Here is a 22,747-nt window from a genome sequence, read left to right on the forward strand (position 1 = left end):
TTTGATTTGATTTGATACACACACATAAACACATCCACACACCCCGACACATACACACACACAAACAAACACACACCACACACACACACCACATTTACCTAACTGAATAGGCCTATAAGTAAGCCTTGACATAGCCAGAATGAGACATAGGGCAGGAGCCTATCTCCTGTTTATGTAGTGTGAGTCAGCTTGATGTACCAGTAGACCCCCTGGACAGGATGCTAGTCTATCTCCTGTTTCTGTAGCGTGAGGCAGCTTGATGTACCAGTACACCCCCTGGACAGGACGCTGGTCTATCTCCTGTTTCTGCAGTGTGAGTCAGCTTGATGTACAGTGCATCTCATAGACAGGACGCTGGTCTATCTCCTGTTTCTGTAGTGTTTCTGTAATGTTCCACTTTAGAGCTTACAGAATGTGGCTGTTTTAAATGAATTCGTATAAGACTGGAATTGGATTGAAGGGTGAGAACTCAATGGCAGTTACATTTTTGAAATTGACCCAAAACCTTGTTCCCACCTGGAAAGAGCTGTCTGGTAGACAAGATTAAATTGACCCCAACTCTGTTTGTGTGTCTCCCGGATGATAGAAAAACACCTTGATGTCAGGTGATGTCTATCAGTAACAGGAAGGTGGAGATGGGCAGTACCAGATTTATGTTGACAATTTTGGCTGTCATGACACTGAGTGTGACAAGCAGAACCCCTTCCATGTTGTTGAATTAACAATCTTTTGAAATGGCTGTATCAACTATGTTATTTACATTAAAGGGCCGATCTGGGATTCAAACAATAACAACCAGTTTTTTTGTTTCTTTTGTTTTTGTTCTTTAAAAAAAAAGAATGCCGCTTTAACTGCATGAAATATTTAACTAGGCAAGTCAGTTAAGAACAAATTCTTATTTACAATGACATCCTACCGGGGTACAGTGGGTTAACTGCCTTGTTCAGGGGCAGAACAACATATTTTTACCTTGTCAGCTCGGGGATTCAATCCTGCAACCTTTCGGTTACTGGCCCAAAACTCCAACCACTAGCCTACCTGCCACCCCATTTATCTTAACACGGAACCCAAACCGGCTGCACTTGCGCCATCGTGCGCTATCGTGCATACATTTATTTTGTCCCCCTACACCAAACGCGATCACGACACACAGGTTAAAATATCAAAACAAACTCTGAACCAATGACATTAATTTGAGGACAGGTCGAAAAGCATTAAACATGTATGGCAATTTAGCTAGTTAGCTTGCACTTGCAAGCTAATTTGTCCTATTTAGCTACAGTGAGGGAAAAAAGTATTTGATCCCCTGCTGATTTTGTAAGTTTGCCCACTGACAAAGTAATGATCAGTCTATAATTTTAATGGTAGGTTTATTTGAACAGTAAGAGACAGAATAACAATAAAAAAAATCCAAAAAAATGCATGTCAAAAATGTTATAAAATTATTTGCATTTTAATGAGGGAAATAAGTATTTGACCCCTCTGCAAAACATGACTTAGTACTTGGTGGCAAAACCCTTCTTGGCAATCACAGAGGTCAGACGTTTCTTGTAGCTGGCCACCAGGTTTGCACACATCTCAGGAGGGATTTTTTCCCACTCCTCTTTGCAGATCTTCTCCAAGTCATTAAGGTTTCGAGGCTGATGTTTGGCAACTCGAACCTTCAGCTCCCTCCACAGATTTTCTATGGAATTAAGGTCTGGAGACTGGCTAGGCCACTTCTTCTAGAGCCACTCCTTTGTTGCCTTGTCCGTGTGTTTGGGTCATTGTCATGCTGGAATACCCATCCACGACCCATTTTCAATGCCCTGCCTGAGGGAAGGAGGTTCTCACCCAAGATTTGACGGTACATGGCCCCGTCCATCGTCCCTTTGATGCGGTGAAGTTGTCCTGTCCCCTTAGCAGAAAAACACCCCCAAAGCATAATGTTTCCACCTCCATGTTTGACGGTGGGGATGGTGTTCTTGGGGTCATAGGCAGCATTCCTCTGCCTCCAAACACGGCGAGTTGAGTTGATGCCAAAGAGCTCCATTTTGGTCTCATCTGACCTCAACACTTTCACCCAGTTGTCCTCTGAATCATTCAGATGTTCATTGGCAAACTTCAAACGGGCATGTATATGTGCTTTCTTGAGCAGGGGGACCTTGTGGGCGCTGCAGGATTTCAGTCCTTCACGACATAGTGTGTTACCAATTGTTTTCTTGGTGACTATGGTCCCAGCTGGCTTGAGATCATTGACAAGATCCTCCCGTGTAGTTCTGGGCTGATTCCTCATCGTTCTCATGATCATTGCAACTCCACGAGGTGAGATCTTGCATGGAACCCCAGGCCGAGGGAGATTGACAGTTCTTTTGTGTTTCTTCCATTTGCGAATAATCGCACCAACTGTTGTCACCTTCTCACCAAGCTGCTTGGCGATGGTCTTGTAGCCCATTCCAGCCTTGTGAAGGTCTACAATCTTGTCCCTGACATCCTTGGAGAGCTCTTTGGTCTTGGCCATGGTGGAGAGTTTGGAATCTGATGGATTGATTGCTTCTGTGGAGAGGTGTCTTTTATACAGGTAACAAGCTGAGATTAGGAGCACTCCCTTTAAGAGTGTGCTCCTAATCTCAGCTCATTACCTGTATAAAAGACACCTGGGAGCCAGAAATATTTCTGATTGAGAGGGGGTCAAATACTTATTGCCCTAAAATGCAAATCAATTTATAACATTTTTGACATGCATTTTCTGGATTTTTTTGTTGTTATTCTGTCTCTCACTGTTCAAATGAGCCTACCATTAAAATTATAGACTGATAATTTCTTTGTCAGTGGGCAAACGTACAAAATCAGCAGGGAATCAAATACTTTTCCCCTCACTGTAGCTTGCTGTTGCTAGCTAATTTGTCCTGGGATATAAACATTGAGTTTTTATTTTACCTGAAATGCACAAGGTCCTCTACTCCGACAATTAATCCACACATAAAACGGCCAACTGAATCGTTTCTAGTCATCTCTCCTTCTTCCAGGCTTTTTCATGTTTGAACTTATATGGTGATTGGCATCTACACTTTCATAGTATTACCACGACGACCGGCAAAACATTTCGTCTTTCAATCACCCACGTGGGTATAACCAATGAGGAGATGGCACGTGGGTACCTGCTTCTATAAACGATTGAGGAGTTGGGAGAGGCAGGACTTGCAGCCCGATCTGTGTCAGAAATAGAAAGGAGTTCTATTTTAGCCCTTGGCAATGCAGACGCTTGTTGGCGCGCGCGAGCAGTATGGTTGCAATAATTGAATAACATGGATTTCTACATTTATTTTGCGACGCTCGCGCACGTGATGTGTCCGGTCTGGTCAGCATGTTAAGGGTAACCAAGGATCTCTCTAATTATCTTATAGTCTACTTATAGACTACCTTCATCTCTACATTATTATACACATGCATTTGTCTAGCTTTTCTATGCAAACATATTCAACTTATTAATAAGCACGAAGGCATTTTCTTTCTCCTTTTATTATTTGTTGTTTGTTGCAGTGATGTGTGACTTGTGTTGGAAATCATGGATTAAAGAACTAATGAAATTATAGCCTTATACGGAGTGGCTGCTAAAGGTCCTGATGCTTCTGTGCACGAGCATGTACTTTACAAACAGTCTCTGCTCTACTCCTTCAACTGTTCAGAGAACATGTTACTCTAAAGAATGGTGCTTGTTTAATAAAGCTAGATCAAAGCTGAATCAATGTCTACAAGATCACATAGTGATAATATTGTACATAACAGAACCCAATGTAATAGCATAGTTTAACGTTACTGTAAGAAGAAAAAAAACACCACACCATTTCATAAAAGATGTTAGGGTGATTGTGCAAATGGTCGCATTTTTCTCTCATGTGGGGAAAACTAAACAGCGCGCACCACTAGGTAAAATATATGCAGATGACGTGTCACCAGTAAAAAAAATAATATTATCATTCATGATTTAGAGTGAGAAATGTGAGTTACAAACATAACGTAGAGGTAAAGAAAGTCACACGTGCTCAGAACGTGATTCGGATCTTCAGTTCTGCATAAATGATATCCAGGGGGGCGGGACGGGGCCGGCAAATTATATAACTGCGTCTATTAAAGGGGCAACCCGCAGTTCAAACAATAACACATGTATACACTTTTTGGGAAAAATTGGAGGGATGGGGCTGGAGAAATTAAATCACTCTCAAATGCATATACAAAGCTATAGATGCAAGGACTGACCATCCATGACATCAAAATTATAGTTGTAACTATGTTTTGAATCTATACAGTGTTAGTTTACAAACAATTGAATAAGTTATATTTTTCAAGAATCACTAGGTATATCATCCATTTACAAATCCCAAAATGTATGTAGCAATTGCAGATTACTCACTGATATCTGCAACATTGATTACCTATTCCAATACATTGATGTCAAAATTGCACAAGACAAAATTAGGCTACCCAATATTTATGCACTCACTCACCAACTATTTTTGATGAGCTTTCTATACGGATGTTATTGAATGTAACCAACGGGCTACCTACCTGTCATTTCCAGAGATCCTCTCACTGACAGTAATAAAATAAATCAAAATGTTGTTTTGCCAATTATATTTTCATGAATGTGTCTCTCATTTCAAGGTGTAGCTAATATTCACCTAAATATACTGAAACTATAGATGGCATTTTTAGCCGGACCTATTTTTAAACTTCGCTTGTTGCTCCACCGGAGGAATTTGAATGTTGCACAACTTGGCAGCCGTATCGATGGAGGAGCACGAAGTACAAGTGGGCACAGTTTTATCATAAATATCGCGTTTTAAATAACAATTGCACTTAAATAAATTGTATGCTTCACATCGGCACAACACGAAACCAATATATCAACTGCAACAGCGTTGGAGTTTGAGGTAATTATGTTTGTTTTAGCTAACGTTACATGGACTTCTTGACAAGTCTGTCTCCGCGGCTGAGTTAGCCAGTTCGCTACCTAGCTCGTTAGCATTAGCAAGCTCAACAGTCGATACTCTGTCCGGTTTTGATGTGCTAAAATGTGCATATGCTAAGCATTTTTAACTAACAGCTGGTTAGTTGGGTGTGTTTGCAACATAGTGTAGGGTACCAATTAAAAACGCATCTTTTGACCAATGGGTCAAATATGTTAATTGTGTAGATGACACTAAGAAAACCAATGATGCAAACATGTCTCTATCATAATCTGTTCAACAGTTGGAGTTTTTACCTTTTTTTGTAGGATGACTAGAATTAGGATGACTACATCAATGGAGGCCAGAGAAAAAAGTGGTAAAAATATCTGGAAAATTGCATCGCGTCAGTTTGGCTGGATTCTGTGCAATAATTACAGTAAGGCTACTGGCTACCTGGCAGGCGCACTTTCCCGTTGGTATAGTCATCTTTCTAATCGAATCCGCAGGACATAAAACTATATAGAGGTAAAATTAACAGGTAGTATTTTTATATTTTTGTATACGGTTTTCATATTAATTCGAAATTCCTGTTATTTTTCCGAAGATTACTCAAAACAATCCTGTCTCTGAAATGTAAACGGAGCACTGAACGTATAACGTTACCAAGCACTTTATATTTAATTCAGCTCGTGTCATGCTAATTTAGGTGTTTGCGACTCGCGGAAACAACTTTGAAGACGACAACCACAAAATGGAAAATCCTCAAGTTTTTAGGAGCAACCTGCATAAGAAACCTGCGTCGATGTCAACAGTCACGGGTGTAACGTTACTAGGTTACGAAATCCGACTTTTTGGATAAAATGCTAATGATATCTTAGAGAAAGGCCCCACTGAATGATTCAGAACATTTTAATGATTTTTGTTATAAAATACCAAGACAAAGAAAAGTGACATTTCGTCACCATAGCGTGTTTTAACCCACTGGACACTACATAGTGTTAGCGCAGACTTTCTAAACCCAGAGGTGCAACATCGCGAGAACCGGGAACTCTTGCAAAATAGACCTGGACGGGTTTTGTGAAGTCAATGAGAGAAGTTCATGATTATTTTCTTTCTCCCATAGTTGTTAATTTTCTCAATCTAAAAAGGCACAACCTAGATTCGAGCCGATGGCTTAAGTATCAATCAAATTGACGGTACAGTTGAAACTGGGGTTCATCTGTGAAGATAACTTCTCCAGCGTGCCAGTGGTCATCAAAGGTGGGCATTTGCCCACTGAAGTCAGTTACGATGCCAAACTGCAGTCAGGTTAAGACCCTGGTGAGGACGACGAGCACGCAGATTAGCTTTTCTGAGACAGTTTGTGCAGATATTCTTCAATTGTGCGAACCCATAGTTTAATAAACTGTCCGGGTGGCTGGTCAGACAATCCCGCAGGTGAAGAAGCCAGGTGTGGAGATCCTGGGCTGACGGGTTTACACGTGGTCTGGGGTTAAGGCCTTTTTGACATACTGCCAAATTCTCTAAAATGACTTGTGGTAGAGAAATAACATTCAATTCTCTGGCAACAGCTTTGGTGGATATTCCTGCAGTCAACATGCCAAATGCACGCTCCCTCAACTTGAGACATCTGTGGCGTTGTGTGACAAAACTGCACATTTTAGAGTGGCCTTTTATTGTCCCCAGCACAGGGTGCTCCTGTGTAATGATCATGCTATTTAATCAGCTTCTTGATATGCCACATCTGTCAGGTGGATGGATTATCTTGGCAAAGGAGAAATGCTCACGAACAGGGATGTAAACAAATTTGTGTACAACATTTTAGAGAAATATACTTTTTGTGTATATGGAACATTTCTGGGGTCTTTTATTTCAGCTCACGAACATGAGACCAACACATTACATGTTGTGTTTATATTTTTGTTCAGTATATATAGCTCTTTACCTTACCACTAATATTCATATTCTACCCCTCTTCTCTCCCTCGCAGCCATGGCAGCGTTGTCGGAGGAGGTGCTGCTGGTGGTGAAGAGGGTCCGACAGAGGAAGCAGGATGGGACCCTATACCTGATGGCAGAGCGGATAGCCTGGGGACCAGAGGGGAAAGACCGTTTCACCGTCAGCCACCTGTATGCTGACATACGCTGTAAGTGCTGAGTACCAGGCTACTGGCAGAACATCTCACACAACACTTTGGCTTGGCTCAGTGTTGTGAAAGTCTATCTGTACTGGATACACACCCAGCATGGTTTCTGATTTATTTATTTCACCTTTATTTAACCAGGAAGGCTAGTTGAGAACAAGTTCTCATTTACATCTGCAACCTGGCCAAGATAAAGCAAAGCAGTTCGACACAAACAACAAAGAGTTACACATGGAATAAACAAAACATACTGTCAATAATACAGTAGAAAAAGTCTATATACAGTGTGTGCAAATAAGGTAAGGCAATAAATAGGCCATGGTGGCGAAGTAATTACAATATACCAATTAAACACTGGCTTGATAGATGTGCAGAGGATGAATGTGCAAGTAGAGATACTGGGGTGCAAAGGAGCAAGATAAATAAATAAATACCGTATGGGGAGGAGGTAGGTAGATAGATGGGCTGTTTACAGATGGGCTATGTACAGGTGCAGTGATCTGTGAGCTGCTCTGACAGCTGGTGCTTAAAGCTCGTGAGGGAGATATGAGTCTCCAGCTTCAGAGATTTTTGCAGTTCGTTCCAGTCATTGGCAGCAGAGACCTGGAAGGAAAGGCGGCCAAAGGAGGAATTTGGGGGTGACCAGTGAGATATACCTGCTGAAGCTCGTGCTGCTATGGTGACCAGTGAGCTGAGATGAGGCGGGGCTTTACCTAGCAAAGACTTGTAGATGACCTGGAGCCAGTGGGTTTGGCGACGAGTATGAAGCGAGGGCCAGCTAACGAGAGCGTACAGGTCGCAGTGGTGGGTAGTATATGGGGCTTTGGTGACAAAACGGATGGCACTGTGATAGACTGCATCCAATTTGCTGAGTAGAGTGTTGGAGGCTATTTTGTAGATGACATCGTCGATCGGTAGGATGGTCAGTTTTACGAGGGTATGTTTGGCACTATGAGTGAAGGATGCTTTGTTGCGAAATAGGAAGCCGATTCTAGATTACATTTTGGATTGGAGATGCTTAATGTGAGTCTGGAAGGAGAGTTTACAGTCTAGCCAGACACCTAGGTATTTGTAGTTGTCCACATATTCTAAGTCAGAACTGTCCAGAGTAGTGATGCTGGATGGGCGGGCAGGTGCAGGCAGCGATCGGTTGAAGAGCATGCATTTAGTTTTACTTGCATTTAAGAGCAGTTGGAGACCACGGAAGGAGAGTTGTATGGCATTGAAGCTCGTCTGGAGGTGAGTTAAGTGTCCAAAGAAGGACCAGAAGTATACAGAATGGTGTCGTTTGCGTAGAGGTGGATCAGAGAATCACCAGCAGCAGGAGCGACATCATTGATGTATACAGAGAAGAGTCGGCCCGAGAATTGAACCCTGTGGTACCCCCATAGAGACTGCCAGAGGTCCGGACAACAGGCCCTCTGATTTGACACACTGAACTCTATCAGAGAAGTAGTTGGTGAACCAGGCGAGGCAGTCATTTGAGAAACCAAGGCTGTTGACTCTGCCGATAAGAATGTGGTGATTGACAGAGTCGAAAGCCTTGGCCAGGTCGATGAATAACTTGGCTTTCGAAGACCTTAGAAAGGCAGGGTGGGATAGATGTAGGTCTGTAGCAGTTTGGGTCTCGAGTGTCTCCCATGACCGCGGCAGCTTTCCAATCTTTGGGAATCTCAGACGATACGAAAGAGAGGTTGAACAGGCTAGTAATAGGGGTTGCAACAATTGCGGCGGATAATTTTAGAAGGAGAGGGTCCAGATTGTCTAGTCCTGCTGATTTGTAGGGGTCCAGATTTTGCAGCGCTTTCAGAATATCAGCTATCTGGATTTGGGTGAAAGAGAAATGGAGGAGGCTTGGGCGAGTTGCTGTGGGGGGTGCCAGGGCAGTTGACCGGGGTAGGGGTAGCCAGGTGGAAAGCATGGCCAGCCATGATGCTGGAAAGGACAATGTGGAAATAACATTTAAGCACAGTACTGTGAAAAAGGGGTAACAAGAGGTTCCTTGTTATGGATGATTGTGTTGATGGTTTAGATGATTAGTAGTAAGACCTAAGCCTTTTTTCTTCTCCCAACCCCCTGTGCAGGTCAGAAGATCAGCCCAGATGGCAAGGCCAAGATTCAGCTGCAGTTGGTCCTACACACAGGGGAGAGCACCAACCTCCACTTTTCCAATGAGAGCACTGCCCTGAAAGACCGCGATGCAGTCAAGGACCTCCTCCAGCAGCTGTTGCCCAAGTTCAAGAAGAGGGCTAACAAGGAATTGGAAGAGAAGAACAGGTGAGGAACAAATTACATGGATCCCCTTAACTTTCTCGGTCACTGTGAAGTATTCACCAGAAACCAAACGCAACCGAACAGGTAGGGTCTTACCTGAATTTGTCCATTTAGAAATACTTGTGTTCGTTGTAAAACATTTTTGCAATGTTATGCGATTAATGAATACACCCTAGATCTCCGTAGTTTCAACATCACGGAAAGATTCCAGCACAATACCACTTATCCTTAACTATATTGCAAAAGAAAATGCCAGCTAATATTTACTTTTGCTTACTCTTAGAACGTTGTGATCATGATTTCTGACTAGAATATCTTATTGACTTGACTGTGTGTGTGTGCTAAGTGAATAACCAACCAAAAGGCTGTCTGTGATGTATTGTTTTATCCTCTCTCTAGAATGTTACAGGAAGATCCGGTGCTGTTCCAGTTGTACAAGGATCTGGTGGTCTGTCAGGTGATCAGCGCTGAGGAGTTCTGGGCCAATCGGCTGAGCATAAACAACGTGGATCACTCCCTCTCCAACAACAAGCAGGAAGTTGGCATCTCGGCAGCCTTCCTGGTGAGCTCAGCAATAATGTCTGTGTCCCAAATGGCACCCTAATTCCCCCATGGGTTTAACCCATAGTAGTGCACTATAAAGGGAATGGGGTGCCATTTTGGACAAAGCTGATGTTTCCCATGGTCAAACTGTCCCAGTGTCCTGTATCTGCCTGTCTTGCCCATGGTGACACCAATCGAATGCTTTCAAATGCGCAGGGACTACTGCACAATTCTGGAGAAAACACCGATTTTTTGGGGGGGTAACGGGTTGTGGATGGATAAAGCCCTTTGTTATTTCAGGCGGACATCCGGCCCCAGACGGATGGCTGTAACGGCCTTAGATACAACCTTACCTCTGACATTATCGAGTCAATCTTCAGAACGTACCCTGCAGGTAAGACACCTCGGGTTCTCTGTCATGGAATCCAATGGGAATAGTTGAAAACGATGTTGTCACTTCACCTATTTGGTGGTCGACCTGTAATGATTGGTCGTGCATGCTAGATGGGACTTTGGGCCATGTTGGAATACCTTTCCAGTAAATGTATGCATGCGTGACTAAGTTGTTTTGGATAAAAGCGTCTGCTAAATTGCATATAATTACATTTATATACACTGAGTGTACAAAACATTAGGATATTCCTAATATTGAGTTGCACCCCATTTTGCTCTCAGAACAGCCTCAATTCGTCAGGTCATGGACTCTACAAGGTGTCAAGTGTTCCACAGGGATGTTGACTCCAATGCTTCCCACAGTTGTGTCAAGTTGGCCTGATGTCCTTTGGGTTGTTGACCATTCTTGGTACACACTGGAAACTGTTGAGCGACAACCCAGCAGCGTTGTTGTTCTTGACTCACTCAAACTGGTGCACCTGGCACCTATTACCATACCCTGTTCAAAGGCACTTAAATATTTTGTCTTGCCCATTCACCTCCTGAATGGCACACACACACAATCTGTCTCAATTGTCTCAAACCTTAAAAATCCTTCATTAACCTGTCTCCTCCCCTTCATCTACACTGATTGAAGTGGATTTAACAAGTGACATCAATAAGGGGTCATAGCTTTCACCTGGTCAGTCTGTCATGGAAAAAGCAGGTGTTACTAATGTGTTGTGCACTCTGTGTATGTAACCTTCGAATGCAGCCTTCTTCACTTCTTTGCATTTACATTTACATTTTAGTCATTTAGCAGACGCTCTTATCCAGAGGTTATCCTGGACCAGTAAAATGATTGGATAAGGGAAGGTACCCAACCAGATCAGTGACTACATAAAATAAGGAGGAAGGATGTATTTTTATGTATTCAAACAGGGCCATGTTTGTTTGCATCACACCAGTGTCCTATCTTGTCCTGTCATTGACAAACTTAACATTTCCTTCCAGTGAAACAGAAGTATGGTGAGAACGTTCCTCATAACATGACAGAGAAGGAGTTCTGGACACGGTTCTTCCAGTCCCACTACTTCCACCGAGACCGCATCAACACGGGCCTGCAGGACATCTTCTCCGAGTGTGCAAAGCAGGACGAGAAGGGTACAAACACTTCTCACTTGGAGGAGAGCAGTCAATGGGCTTATAGTCTTCTGGTTCAGAAGGGTATCTTATTTTTGTTCATAGAGATAAGGGACTGTCTACTCACTCACTGGATTGGACTTTTTTTTTTTTTGTCCAGCTCCTTTTATTATATTAGTTGTGTGTGTAAAGCCTCTACCATCTACACCTAAAGCATACTGCAAGGGAGTGATACCAATATAATGATGCTGTAATGATTAGTGTCAGTTAAATGCTTTGCCTTTCCATATTCTGCAGGCCTGAAGTCCATGGTGTTCCAAGGAGTGAAGAACCCAATGGTGGACCTACTGTCACTGGAGGACAAGTCGTTAGACGAGGTGATGATACCTTATTGGGCACTTTACACAATTAGGAACCAAAAAGGATCTACCTGAATTCGTCCAAAAGAAACTCTTGATTTAAAAAAATAAATAATAGAAATTCAACGGTTTTTGCAAATTAATACATCCCTACAATTTACAATCCAGGGTTTCTCCAAGCAGATTAGTCTCCTCAACTTGCTCAATTTCCGCATTATTTATTACAAGATTTAGTTGAGGTTTAGGGTTTGGTTTAATGATTTGTCCCAAATACAAAGCTTTTATTTTTTTGAAATATTTAGGACTAACCTTTTTGTTGGCACCCATTCTGAAACTGCCTGCAGCTCTTTGTTAATTGTTACAGTCAATTAAGTTGCTGTGGTAGCTGACGTGTAAAGTGTTGAGTCACCGGCATAAATAGACACATAGGCTTTACTCAGAGCCAGTGGCAGGCCAGTCATTAGGGAAGATTTTTTTTAAAGTACGGGGCCTAGACAGCTGCCCTGTGGAATGCCTGACTCTACCTGGATTTTGCAGGAGAGGCTTCCATTAAAGGACACCCTCTTTGTTCTGTTAGACAGGTAACAGAACACAGATAGTGAAACAGTGAGGTACTCTTTTGTGCCGTTTTCACAACCCAGCTTATAATCTTGGGACGCCACAAAATCCAGGTGGTATTTTGTTGAATGTCGGCGAGGTTGTGAGCATTCATTCACCTTCTAATGCTGCCTGCCAGCTCACCCTCCAATTCTTCACCTTTACCCTCCAATTCATAACCTTTGGGCCTCCCGAGAGGTGCAGTGGTCTAAGGCACTGCATCGCAGTGCTAGCTGTGCCACTAGAGATCATGGTTCGAGTCCAGGCTCTGTCGCGACCGGGAGACCCATGGGGCGGCGTGCAATTGGCCCAGCGTCGTCCGGGTTAGGGGAGGGTTTGGCCGGCAGGGATGTCCTTGTCCCATCGCACTCTAGCAACTCCTGTGGCGGGCCGGGTGCGATGCACGCTGACACGGTCGCCAGGTGTACGGTGTTTCTTCAGACACATTGGTGCGGTTGGGTTCCGTGTTTAGCGAGCGTTGTCAAGAAGCGGTGTGGTTTGCTTGGGTTGTGTTTCAGAGGATGCGCGGCTCTCGACCTTCGCCTCTCCCGAGTCTCATCGGTGCAACTCCCGTACAGACAAGACTGTAACTACCAATTTGAAACCTCGAAAAAGGGGCAAAAAATTATAATCCTTAATCATAAGGTGGGAAACAGTTGGTCCTCTGTGGCTCTATTGGTAGAGCAAGGTGTTGGTAGAGCAAGGGTTGTGGGTTTGATCCCCGCTGGTGCCACCATATGTAAAATGTATGCACATATGACCAGGTGGCTTTGGATAAAAGCTTCTGCTAATGGTTTATTATATTATTCAGTATGTCCTCTCGCCAGGGTTATGGGACTAACTCCACCTTCTATGTCCAACACTAATCACTGTTCTCTCTCCAGGGTTATGGGTCTAACTCCACAGCACCGTCTACGTCCAACAGTAACAAGACCGTGAAGGAGAACAGTAACTCTGCCATAATCAAGAGGTTCAACCACCACAGTACCATGGTGCTGGCAGCAGGCTCCGGGAAGAAAGCGTGAGTTGACGATTGAGTACATTCTCAAAAGTGATCTTCTCTGCGTTTTCACTGCAGACCCGTGTGCTAACCTAGTGGTCTGTCTGCCTTCATAGGGATGCTCCAAACGGTCAGGCCTGTGAGACTAGCAGTACAGATGGAAACTCTAGGGATTCAGACTTCTTCCAACCACCCATTAAGAAGGTATGATAATATCTGTTATTGTGAAAGAAAATCATACAAGATAAAGGCTTTTTTAAGCGCTTAGCTTTATAAATATACTGAACAAAAATATAAATGCAACATGCAACAATTTTCACAAGATTTTACTGAGTTACAGTTCATAGAAGGAAATCAGTCAATTGAAATAAATTCATTAGGCCCAAATCTATTGATTTCACTTGACTGGGAATACAGATACCTTAATTATTTATTTTTAAGTAGGGGTGTGGATCAGAACCATCATTTGCCTCATGCAGTGCATCATATCTCCTTCGCATAAATTGATCAGGCTGTTGCTTGATCAGGCTGTTGCTTGTGGAATGTTGTTCCACTCCTCTTCAATGGCTGGGCGAAGTTGCTGGATATTGGCGGGAACTGGAACGTGCTGCTGTACACGTCGATCCAGAGCATCCCAAACATGCTCAATGGGTGACATGTCTGAGTATGCAGGCCATGGAAGAACTGGGACATTTTCAGCTTCCAGGAATTGTGTACAGATCCTTGTGACATGGGGCCGTGCATTATCATGCTGAAACATGAGATGATGGCGGCAGATGAATGGCACAACAACGGGCCTCAAGATCTCGTCACGGTATACTCTGTGCATTCAAATTGGAATCAATAAAATGCAATTGTGTTCGTTGTCGGTAGCTTATTCCTGCCTATACCATAACCCAACTGCCACCATTGGGCACTCTGTTCACAATGTTGATATCAAAAAAAAATTTTGTGCATATGGCAAATTTGTGGGATCTTTTATTTCAGCTCATGAAACATGGGACCAACACTTTACATGTTGCGTTTATATTGTTGTTCAGTGTACATTATAAGCATTGACACACAGTAAAACGCATTCATCACTCTGCCCATGCTGCGGCTATAGGCTCTTACCCTTTATGATGGTACAGAGAGCCATACAATGTGCTTCCTTTCCAAGATGAGTTGGCACTTTTTGTTATTAAAGCTGTGGTGTATTTCAGGTGAAAATACAAGATGTCATAGAGTATGAGGACCTTCATAGGGAGAATGGGAAGAAGACAGTCGCTCTGAACCTCAAGAAGTCTGACAGGTGGGTTCTATATCACTCAGTGGGTGCTCTGCTTTCTCTCTGGTGTTGTTGTTCATGGACACCATACTTTGGAACTAGTGTTCTCTGGCCCTGGCTCGGGGGTTATCTGGCCCTGGCTCGGGGGTTATCTGGCCCTGGCTCGGGGGTTATCTGGCCCTGGCTCGGGGGTTATCTGGCCCTGGCTCGGGGGTTATCTGGCCCTGGCTCGGGGGTTATCTGGCCCTGGCTCGGGGGTTATCTGGCCCTGGCTCGGGGGTTATCTGGCCCTGGCTCGGGGGTTATCTGGCCCTGGCTCGGGGGTTATCTGGCCCTGGCTCGGGGGTTATCTGGCCCTGGCTCGGGGGTTATCTGGCCCTGGCTCGGGGGTTATCTGGCCCTGGCTCGGGGGTTATCTGGCCCTGGCTCGGGGGTTATCTGGCCCTGGCTCGGGGGTTATCTGGCCCTGGCTCGGGGGTTATCTGGCCCTGGCTCGGGGGTTATCTGGCCCTGGCTCGGGGGTTATCTGGCCCTGGCTCGGGGGTTATCTGGCCCTGGCTCGGGGGTTATCTGGCCCTGGCTCGGGGGTTATCTGGCCCTGGCTCGGGGGTTATCTGGCCCTGGCTCTTTTTTAATTGAATGTATTTAAATAGTCGACTGTGTCCTCCAGGAATGGAGTCAAGTCGAATTGAAGTCTGAATTCAGGAAGAAAATTGAAATTCCCATTCAATAATTGGGAAAAAATTATTCAATGATTTCTCGATAAACTAAAGTAGAAGCTATTTAATTCTTTTTTTAAATCATTTCCTGAACTGACTGCCTTGCATTCAAATTGGGCTCCCGAGTGGCGCAGCGGTTTAAGGCACTGCTTCTCAGTGCTAAAGCCGTCACTAAAGACAACCAGGATCAATTCCAGGACGTATCTCAACCGGCTGTGATTGGGAATCCCGTAGGGTGGCGCGCAATTGGCCCAACGTCGTCCGGGTTTGACCGGTGTAGGCCATCTTTGGAAATAATAATTTGTTCTTAACTGACTTGCCTAGTTAAATACAATAATAATTGACCCCAACCCTGGTTCTCTCATACACTTTAGTGATGGGAAGAATGGCTATTTTTACAGCTTATTCGATTATTTTTTTAAACCTTTATTTAACTAGGCAAGTCAGTTAAGAACAAATTCTTATTTACAAAGACGGCCTAGGAACAGTGGATTAACTGACTTGTTCAAGGGTGACAGATTTTTACTTTGTCAGCTCGGGGATTTGATCTAGCAATCTTTCAGTTACTTGCCCAACACTCTAACCACTAGGCTAATGTCGTTCAGTCAACATTTTTTTTTTTTTTTTACTCATTTCGTTCATTTAAGTTAGTAATGGCTGGAGAGCACGCCGGACGCCCCCGCCGCTGAACGATAATTCAAAACTGGAGTCATGATTCTAAAAGCCTCCCGTTCACATGGTCGCTGCCATTACTGGAGCTGCCATTACTGGAGCTGCCATTACTGGAGCTGCCATTACTGGAGCGGAGCTGCCATTTGTGACTGGTTTTGGTTCTACAAAGCTGTGTCCATCATAACATTCGATAATCAATGAATTTCCTTTATTCTTGCACCATGCGATCAATGATCAGTTCTAATCATGTCTTTTTCTTCTCTGTGCTGCCTGCAACATAATCTATTTCTCCTCACGCCAGTGGTTGGTTGGGCGCACGTCTCCGGAGCCTCTCGGCGCGTATTAACCACGCTGTAGAATTCATTGCGGCCAGCAGGTCGAAAGAACAAATCAAATAAAAGAGTCGTTCAAAAAGAACGACTAAAAAAAAAATCACTAATACTCTCATTGCTTACTAGGTGTTGTCCAATCAATTTTGTAACCACTCCCTCTTCTAATCAAGGGCTGATTGGGGAAAAAGCTGTTCAAAAGAGGACATTGTATTATTTCTTTGTACTCCCTGACAAAGGCCATGCAGACGAAACGCCTCTTTAAAAAAACAAAAAAAAAACAATTCTATTTAACATGCCATACAATTTTGATTAATTATATGAAGAGTGCCTTGGTCATTATTTCTTTTTGGTAACTCATGGTAATGTTGTTAATTACCTCTGTTCTTGCAGGTACTCTCATGGTCCCGTGCCTCTCCTGCCCCAACAGTACACCACCAGTCAAGACATTGTCAACTCTGTCAACTGTATAAAGCATGAAATAGCCAGCTACAAGCCCTGCCTTACTCAGGTTAGATACCCCTCTGTTTCTCCACTAATCTCAGGAAACCCAGAACTAAAAACTTGCGTTATTGCGTCAGAGGCTCGATTTAGGTTCTAGGCAGGAGAGGTTGAAAGATACTAAAGTATGTTTGCTGTTGAAATCTGTCTTTATATTTGTTCTAAAGGTCTTTTTAACAGTCGTAATCCTCCCTTTACAGGTGATGTCCAGCAGTACAGCCAGTTCTGCCATCGCTGCCCTCTCCCCAGGGGGCGTTCTCATGCAGGCATTAGCACAGCAAGCCATTAACCGTGAGTTTACTGATGCCCGTTAGTTCAAGTTTATTTACCTAATGAATAGTCCTGTCGGCCCTGCCAGTCAGTCATCAACACAGATGTTCTCCTATGTTATTGGTTCTGTTTCCTTGGTTACAGAGATGGTACCCAACGACGTTCAGGAAGAGCTGAAGCATCTGTACACGGCTGCTGGGGAGCTGCTGAGACACTTCTGGTCCTGTTTTCCTGTCAACACGCCTTTCCTGGAAGAGAAGGTGACTATTGCTTGAAGGGGGCAATCTGCAGTTCAAACAATAACAAACCTGCCCACCCCCACCACTGTTTTGATAAACAGTTGAGGAATATTGCTGGAGAAATGTAACCACTCTCTCAAATCCATTGACCATCCATCTACTGCAACCCTCAGTCTACAATCGCGTGGGTTGTCAGTACAGCGGACGCCGAGTACCGCGTCGGTCTGCGGACCTCAAACCGATCAGAATGTTGCATGCATTGGTCAGAAAATCGATTCAAACATTAGGAATTTGCAGATTCACTAATGTTTTGTTCATATTACTTTTTTTTTTTTGTATCTTCCGAAAATGCCTAATCTTTTGTGACAACTGGTGCGTCCCCTCCATCGGTGTGGAACTAAGCATTTAACTGTTGTCATTCATCTACAAGTCATTTTGCAAGCCGATCAACCCAAGGCAATATCAGTAGCCTAATCTAACGTGCAAAGTGCTCAGCATCGCGAGGTAGACAGCCTGATCTTACACATCTCCACTGTACCTTCAGCATTCAGAATGGCTGAAAAAAGAAAGCGTATTTTACTTAAGTAAAAGTAGCTCAGTTACCTGGAGAGACAACTCATCTGGCTATAGGTTACCTGCTGAACGGGGCTTACAATAGATTTTATTTTATTTATTGAGGTTCACCATCGGCAATCGTTTTGGTATTTTTTCCTCTAAACAATCGGTATATATGGTCATTTTTAGATGTACATGGTAAAGTTGATCATTTTCATAACGAGGACAGCGATCACTTTGCGAGGTGCGCTGTATGACCAAAACGAGAGGAGAAAAATCAGTGAACTTCCAAAGGGTTAAATCCATTCTGTTTTGAGATGGGTTATAAACTCAGTGGTCAGTTTATTAGGTACACACATCTAGTACTGTGTCGGACCCCCCCCCCTTTAGCCTCCAGAACAGCCTGAATTCTTTGGGGTGTGGAAACGTTGATCAATTGTTATCAAGGGACCTAACGTGTTCCAGGAAATCATTCCCCACACCATTACACCACCACCAGCCTGTACCGTTGACACCAGCCAGGATGTGGCCCTGGACTCATGCTGCCTCTGCAAATCCTGACTCTGCCATCAGCATGACGTAACAGGAACTGGTATCTGTCGGACCAGGTAATGTTTTTCCACTCCTCAGTTGTCCAGTGTTGGTGATGACGTGCCCACTGGAGCCACTTCTTCTTGTTTTTAGCTGATAGGAGTGAAACCCGTTGTGGGCGTCTGCTACAATAACCATCCACGACAAGGACCGTCGAGTTGTGTGTTCTGAGATGCTGTTCTACACACCACTGTTGTACTGTACCTTAATGTGTCTGTTTGTGGCTCGCCTGTTAGCTTGCATGATTCCTGCCATTCTCCTTCCACCTCTCATCAACAAGCTGTTTTTCACCCACAGGACTGGCGCTGACTGGATGTTTTTCTGTTTGTCTCACCGTTCTCAGTAAACCCTAGACACTGTCGTGCGTGAAAAGCCCAGGAGGACGGCCGTTTCTGAGATACTGGAACCGGTGCATCATACAGCGCTCGGTCACTTAGGTCACTCGTTTTGACCATTCCAACATTCAATCAAACAGTAACTGGATGCCTGTCTGCCTGCTTTATATAGCAAACCACGGCGACGTGACTCACTGTAGGAGCAAACTATTTTTTGTGTACGGGGTGGTGTACCTAATAAACTGGCCCTTGAGTGTATGTATAGTCATTGGCTATGTAATAAGTCATTTATAAACTATAAATATTGATACATTTACTAGCGTGTAAACTTAATCTGCAAAAATGACAAGTTAATTAGTGGGTGATGGTGATTTCAGAACCAATGTGGGGGGGACAAAAAACAGGCTACATTGCCGCTGGTAGTGGTAGTGGGGTGGTAGATGTCTAGTCTCCCTTATGGCTCTAATCTGATAGTGGTAGATGCCTAGTCTCCCTTATGGCTCTAATCTGGTAGTGGGGTGGTAGATGCCTAGTCTCCCTTATGGCTCTAATCTGATAGTGGGGTGGTAGATGTCTAGTCTCCCTTATGGCTCTAATCTGATAGTGCTAGATGTCTAGTCTCCCTTATGGCTCTAATCTGATAGTGGTACATGTCTAGTCTCCCTTATGGCCCTAATCTGATAGTGGTAGAGGGGTGGTAGATGTCTAGTCTCCCTTATGGCTCTAATCTGATAGTGGTAGTGGGGTGGTAGATGTCTAGTCTCCCTTATGGCTCTAATCTGATAGTGGTAGATGTATAGTCTCCTTTATGGCTCTAATCTGGTAGTGGTACATGTCTAGTCTCCCTTATGGCCCTAATCTGATAGTGGGAGATGTCTAGTCTCCCTTATGGCTCTAATCTGATAGTGGTAGATGTATAGTCTCCTTTATGGCTCTAATCTGATAGTGGTAGTGGGGTGGTAGATGTCTAGTCTCCCTTATGGCTCTAATCTGATATTGGTAGATGTATAGTCTCCTTTATGGCTCTAATCTGGTAGTGGTAGATGTATAGTCTCCTTTATGGCTCAGATCAGGTGCCTACATAGTACATACATCATTTACACACAGTCTCAGTCTGCTCAGACAGAACCTGCCCACACACACACACAGCCTGCTCAGACAGAACCTGCCCACACACACACACACAGCCTGCTCAGACAGAACCTGCCCACACACACACACACAGCCTGCTCAGACAGAACCTGCCCACACACACACACACAGCCTGCTCAGACAGCACCAGCCACACACACACACAGCCTGCTCAGACAGAACCAGCCCACACACACACAGCCTGCTCAGACAGAACCAGCCCACACACACACAGCCTGCTCAGACAGAACCAGCCCACACACACAGCCTGCTCAGACAGAACCAGCCCACACACACAGCCTGCTCAGACAGAACCAGCCCACACACACACAGCCAGCTCAGACAGAACCAGCCCACACACACACACACACAGCCAGCTCATTTGGATCCAGCTCATGAGCTCCAACGGCAGCAGATTTTAATGTAGAATGGAAAATGTGTGTTTATGCAACAAATGTTATCGCATCGAATCGTATCGCAACCAATTCGTTCTCTAATCAAACCGAATCGCACCAAATTGTTTAAAACTAAAACGTATCGTTCCTGTATCGGAGCCCGTGGGTGTAGATGCGTATCATCTTGAAAGAGAAAGATGCATCTAATCTGCGTCACATCCCTCGTTGTCTGTCGTTGCATCCGTGGGGTCAATCTATGAATTTGAGAGGAGTTTCAGTCTTACTACCCTTTCTATCATCTCTATAGCAACAAGTGAAGGCTATTTCACCGTTGACTCTCTCATGTCTTTTACCCTGTGTGTGTCAGGTGGTAAAGATGAGGTCCAACCTGGAGAGATTCCAGATGACCAAGCTCCGCCCCTTCCAGGAGAAAGTCCAGCGTCAATACCTGAGTACTAATGTAAGGCCCCACCTAGAGGCTCGTTATTTATAGTGGGTAGCTAATAGTGGCCCCACCTAGAGACTCGTTATTTATATTGGGTAGCTAATAGTGGCCCCACCTAGAGACTCGTTATTTATATGGGTAGCTAATAGTGGCCCCACCTAGAGACTCGTTATTTATAATGGGTAGCTAATAGTGGCCCCACCTAGAGACTCGTTATTTATATTGGGTAGCTAATAGTGGCCCCACCTAGAGACTCGTTATTTATATTGGGTAGCTAATAGTGGCCCCACCTAGAGACTCGTTATTTATATTGGGTAGCTAATAGTGGCAGAGGTGGTAGAGGTCCTGTCTGGATCAGTTGATGGAGAACTGCTAAGTCGCTTTGGATAAAGGTGTCTGGTAAATATTATATAATACTATAGACTACCCTTTTCAAAGAGAACCTTGCATACTGTCTACAGAGGGTGTCTTTATCTGTAACCCTTGTGAAAGCACCTTGCATACTGTCTATGGAGGGTGTCTTTATCTGTAACCCTTGTGAAAGCACCTTGCATACTGTCTATGGAGGTTGTTTTTACCTGTAACCCTTGTGAAAGCACCTTGCATACTGTCTATGGAGGGTGTCTTTATCTGTAACCCTTGTGAAAGCACCTTGCATACTGTCTATGGAGGTTGTTTTTACCTGTAACCCTTGTGAAAGCTCCAGCACATTTATTTCTTCATCTCAGAATATGATGCCTTTGTTTTAAATCTCTCCTACAGCTTACTGGTCACCTTGAGGACATGCTTCAGATGGCCTACAATAAATTCCACGCCTGGCAAACACGTCGGATGATGAGGAAAACCTGAGAGGGGAGAAACGCATGGCTTTATCAGAGAGAATGGAAAGAAAAGCAAGATGACAAAGAAAGAATGAATGAATGAGTACAAGATGGATGGACAGACCTTATTCTACCTACCAGGCTGCTGTGTCAGAGGAGAGACAGACGGCGTAGTCCCCCCCGGGGGTGAGATGAAGATTCAGACGGGTGCTGCTGTTGGCCTGCTAAAACCCCACAGGTCCAGCAGACAGACTGACACACTCACTGGGTCTCAATCACAAATTACTCTTATTAGCTTCTTTGTTTCTTTGCGTTTTCCTCCGTGAATGGGATTCATGGGAAGATGTTGGGGTCATGACTCCGCTGTAAGGTTTGAACAAACATAGGCAAACTTCTTTTTTTTTTCTTTTTTTTTTAATTTGTATAAAACGACCAAACTTCAGATGGGAAGTCAAAAAGGAACTCAGGAACTGAACAGACTATGTTAAATAACATTACATTTTTATAAGCAAAAGGACTGTGTGATGTGAAGCTTAACTTAATGTGAGATGCTCTCAGTACAGAGACTGAAAGATGGAGAGCTCAGTACAGATACCACGCCCTTTCTCCAGTCCTCCCAGGCCTTTTTCCGGGAGCTGAGGACGGGGTCCAGGGAACCTGTCTGTACAGTGGAGGCTGGCAGGCAGGCAGGCAACTGAATATAGCAATACTGTAAAGACATTTGTCTACTGTATGGCTACGTCCCATAGGGCACGCTATTCCCTAGACGGCGCACAGCATTTGACAAGGGCCCTCAGAGCCCAATTGGCCCTGGGTCAAAAGTAGTGCACTGTATAGGGAATAGGGATGCTATTTGAGATGGTGACTCTGCCCCCAATCACACTTTAAAACTGCACTGGTATGTAATGTCTGTTCTGTTTCTAGCTGCACTGAAGACAAACTGTCTGGATGTTACTCAAACATTAAAGTGAAATATATTCATGTTTTTTTTGTTGGGTTTATTCAGTCTTGACTGGTTTTTAGCTTGTTTCTTTGTGTGTTTTAGTAGTTGGTGAGGCTGTTGTATTTGATCTATGGGTGGAAGGTGTAGGATGATGTTGCCCCTAGACACCGAT

At 44.1% G+C, this 22,747-nt stretch overlaps 1 protein-coding gene across 1 annotated transcript; it reads left to right on the plus strand.

Moving 5' to 3' along the window:
• The first annotated feature begins 4,738 nt into the window (after positions 1–4,738).
• On the plus strand, positions 4,739–22,617 carry gtf2h1 (general transcription factor IIH, polypeptide 1). Its single transcript, XM_014170308.2, has 15 exons — positions 4,739–4,913; positions 6,922–7,077; positions 9,159–9,351; positions 9,748–9,910; positions 10,192–10,285; positions 11,278–11,427; positions 11,704–11,783; positions 13,247–13,383; positions 13,479–13,566; positions 14,565–14,653; positions 16,743–16,860; positions 17,051–17,141; positions 17,265–17,380; positions 20,734–20,826; positions 21,574–22,617. Exons 2-15 carry the CDS (start codon positions 6,924–6,926, stop codon positions 21,658–21,660), a joined length of 1,653 nt encoding a protein of 550 aa, XP_014025783.1. The 5' UTR covers positions 4,739–4,913; positions 6,922–6,923; the 3' UTR covers positions 21,661–22,617.
• The last annotated feature ends 130 nt before the right edge of the window (positions 22,618–22,747 follow it).

The sequence above is a fragment of the Salmo salar genome, chromosome ssa23, assembly GCF_905237065.1.
Source record: "Salmo salar chromosome ssa23, Ssal_v3.1, whole genome shotgun sequence".
In the NCBI taxonomy this organism is placed as follows: Eukaryota; Metazoa; Chordata; class Actinopteri; order Salmoniformes; family Salmonidae; genus Salmo; species Salmo salar.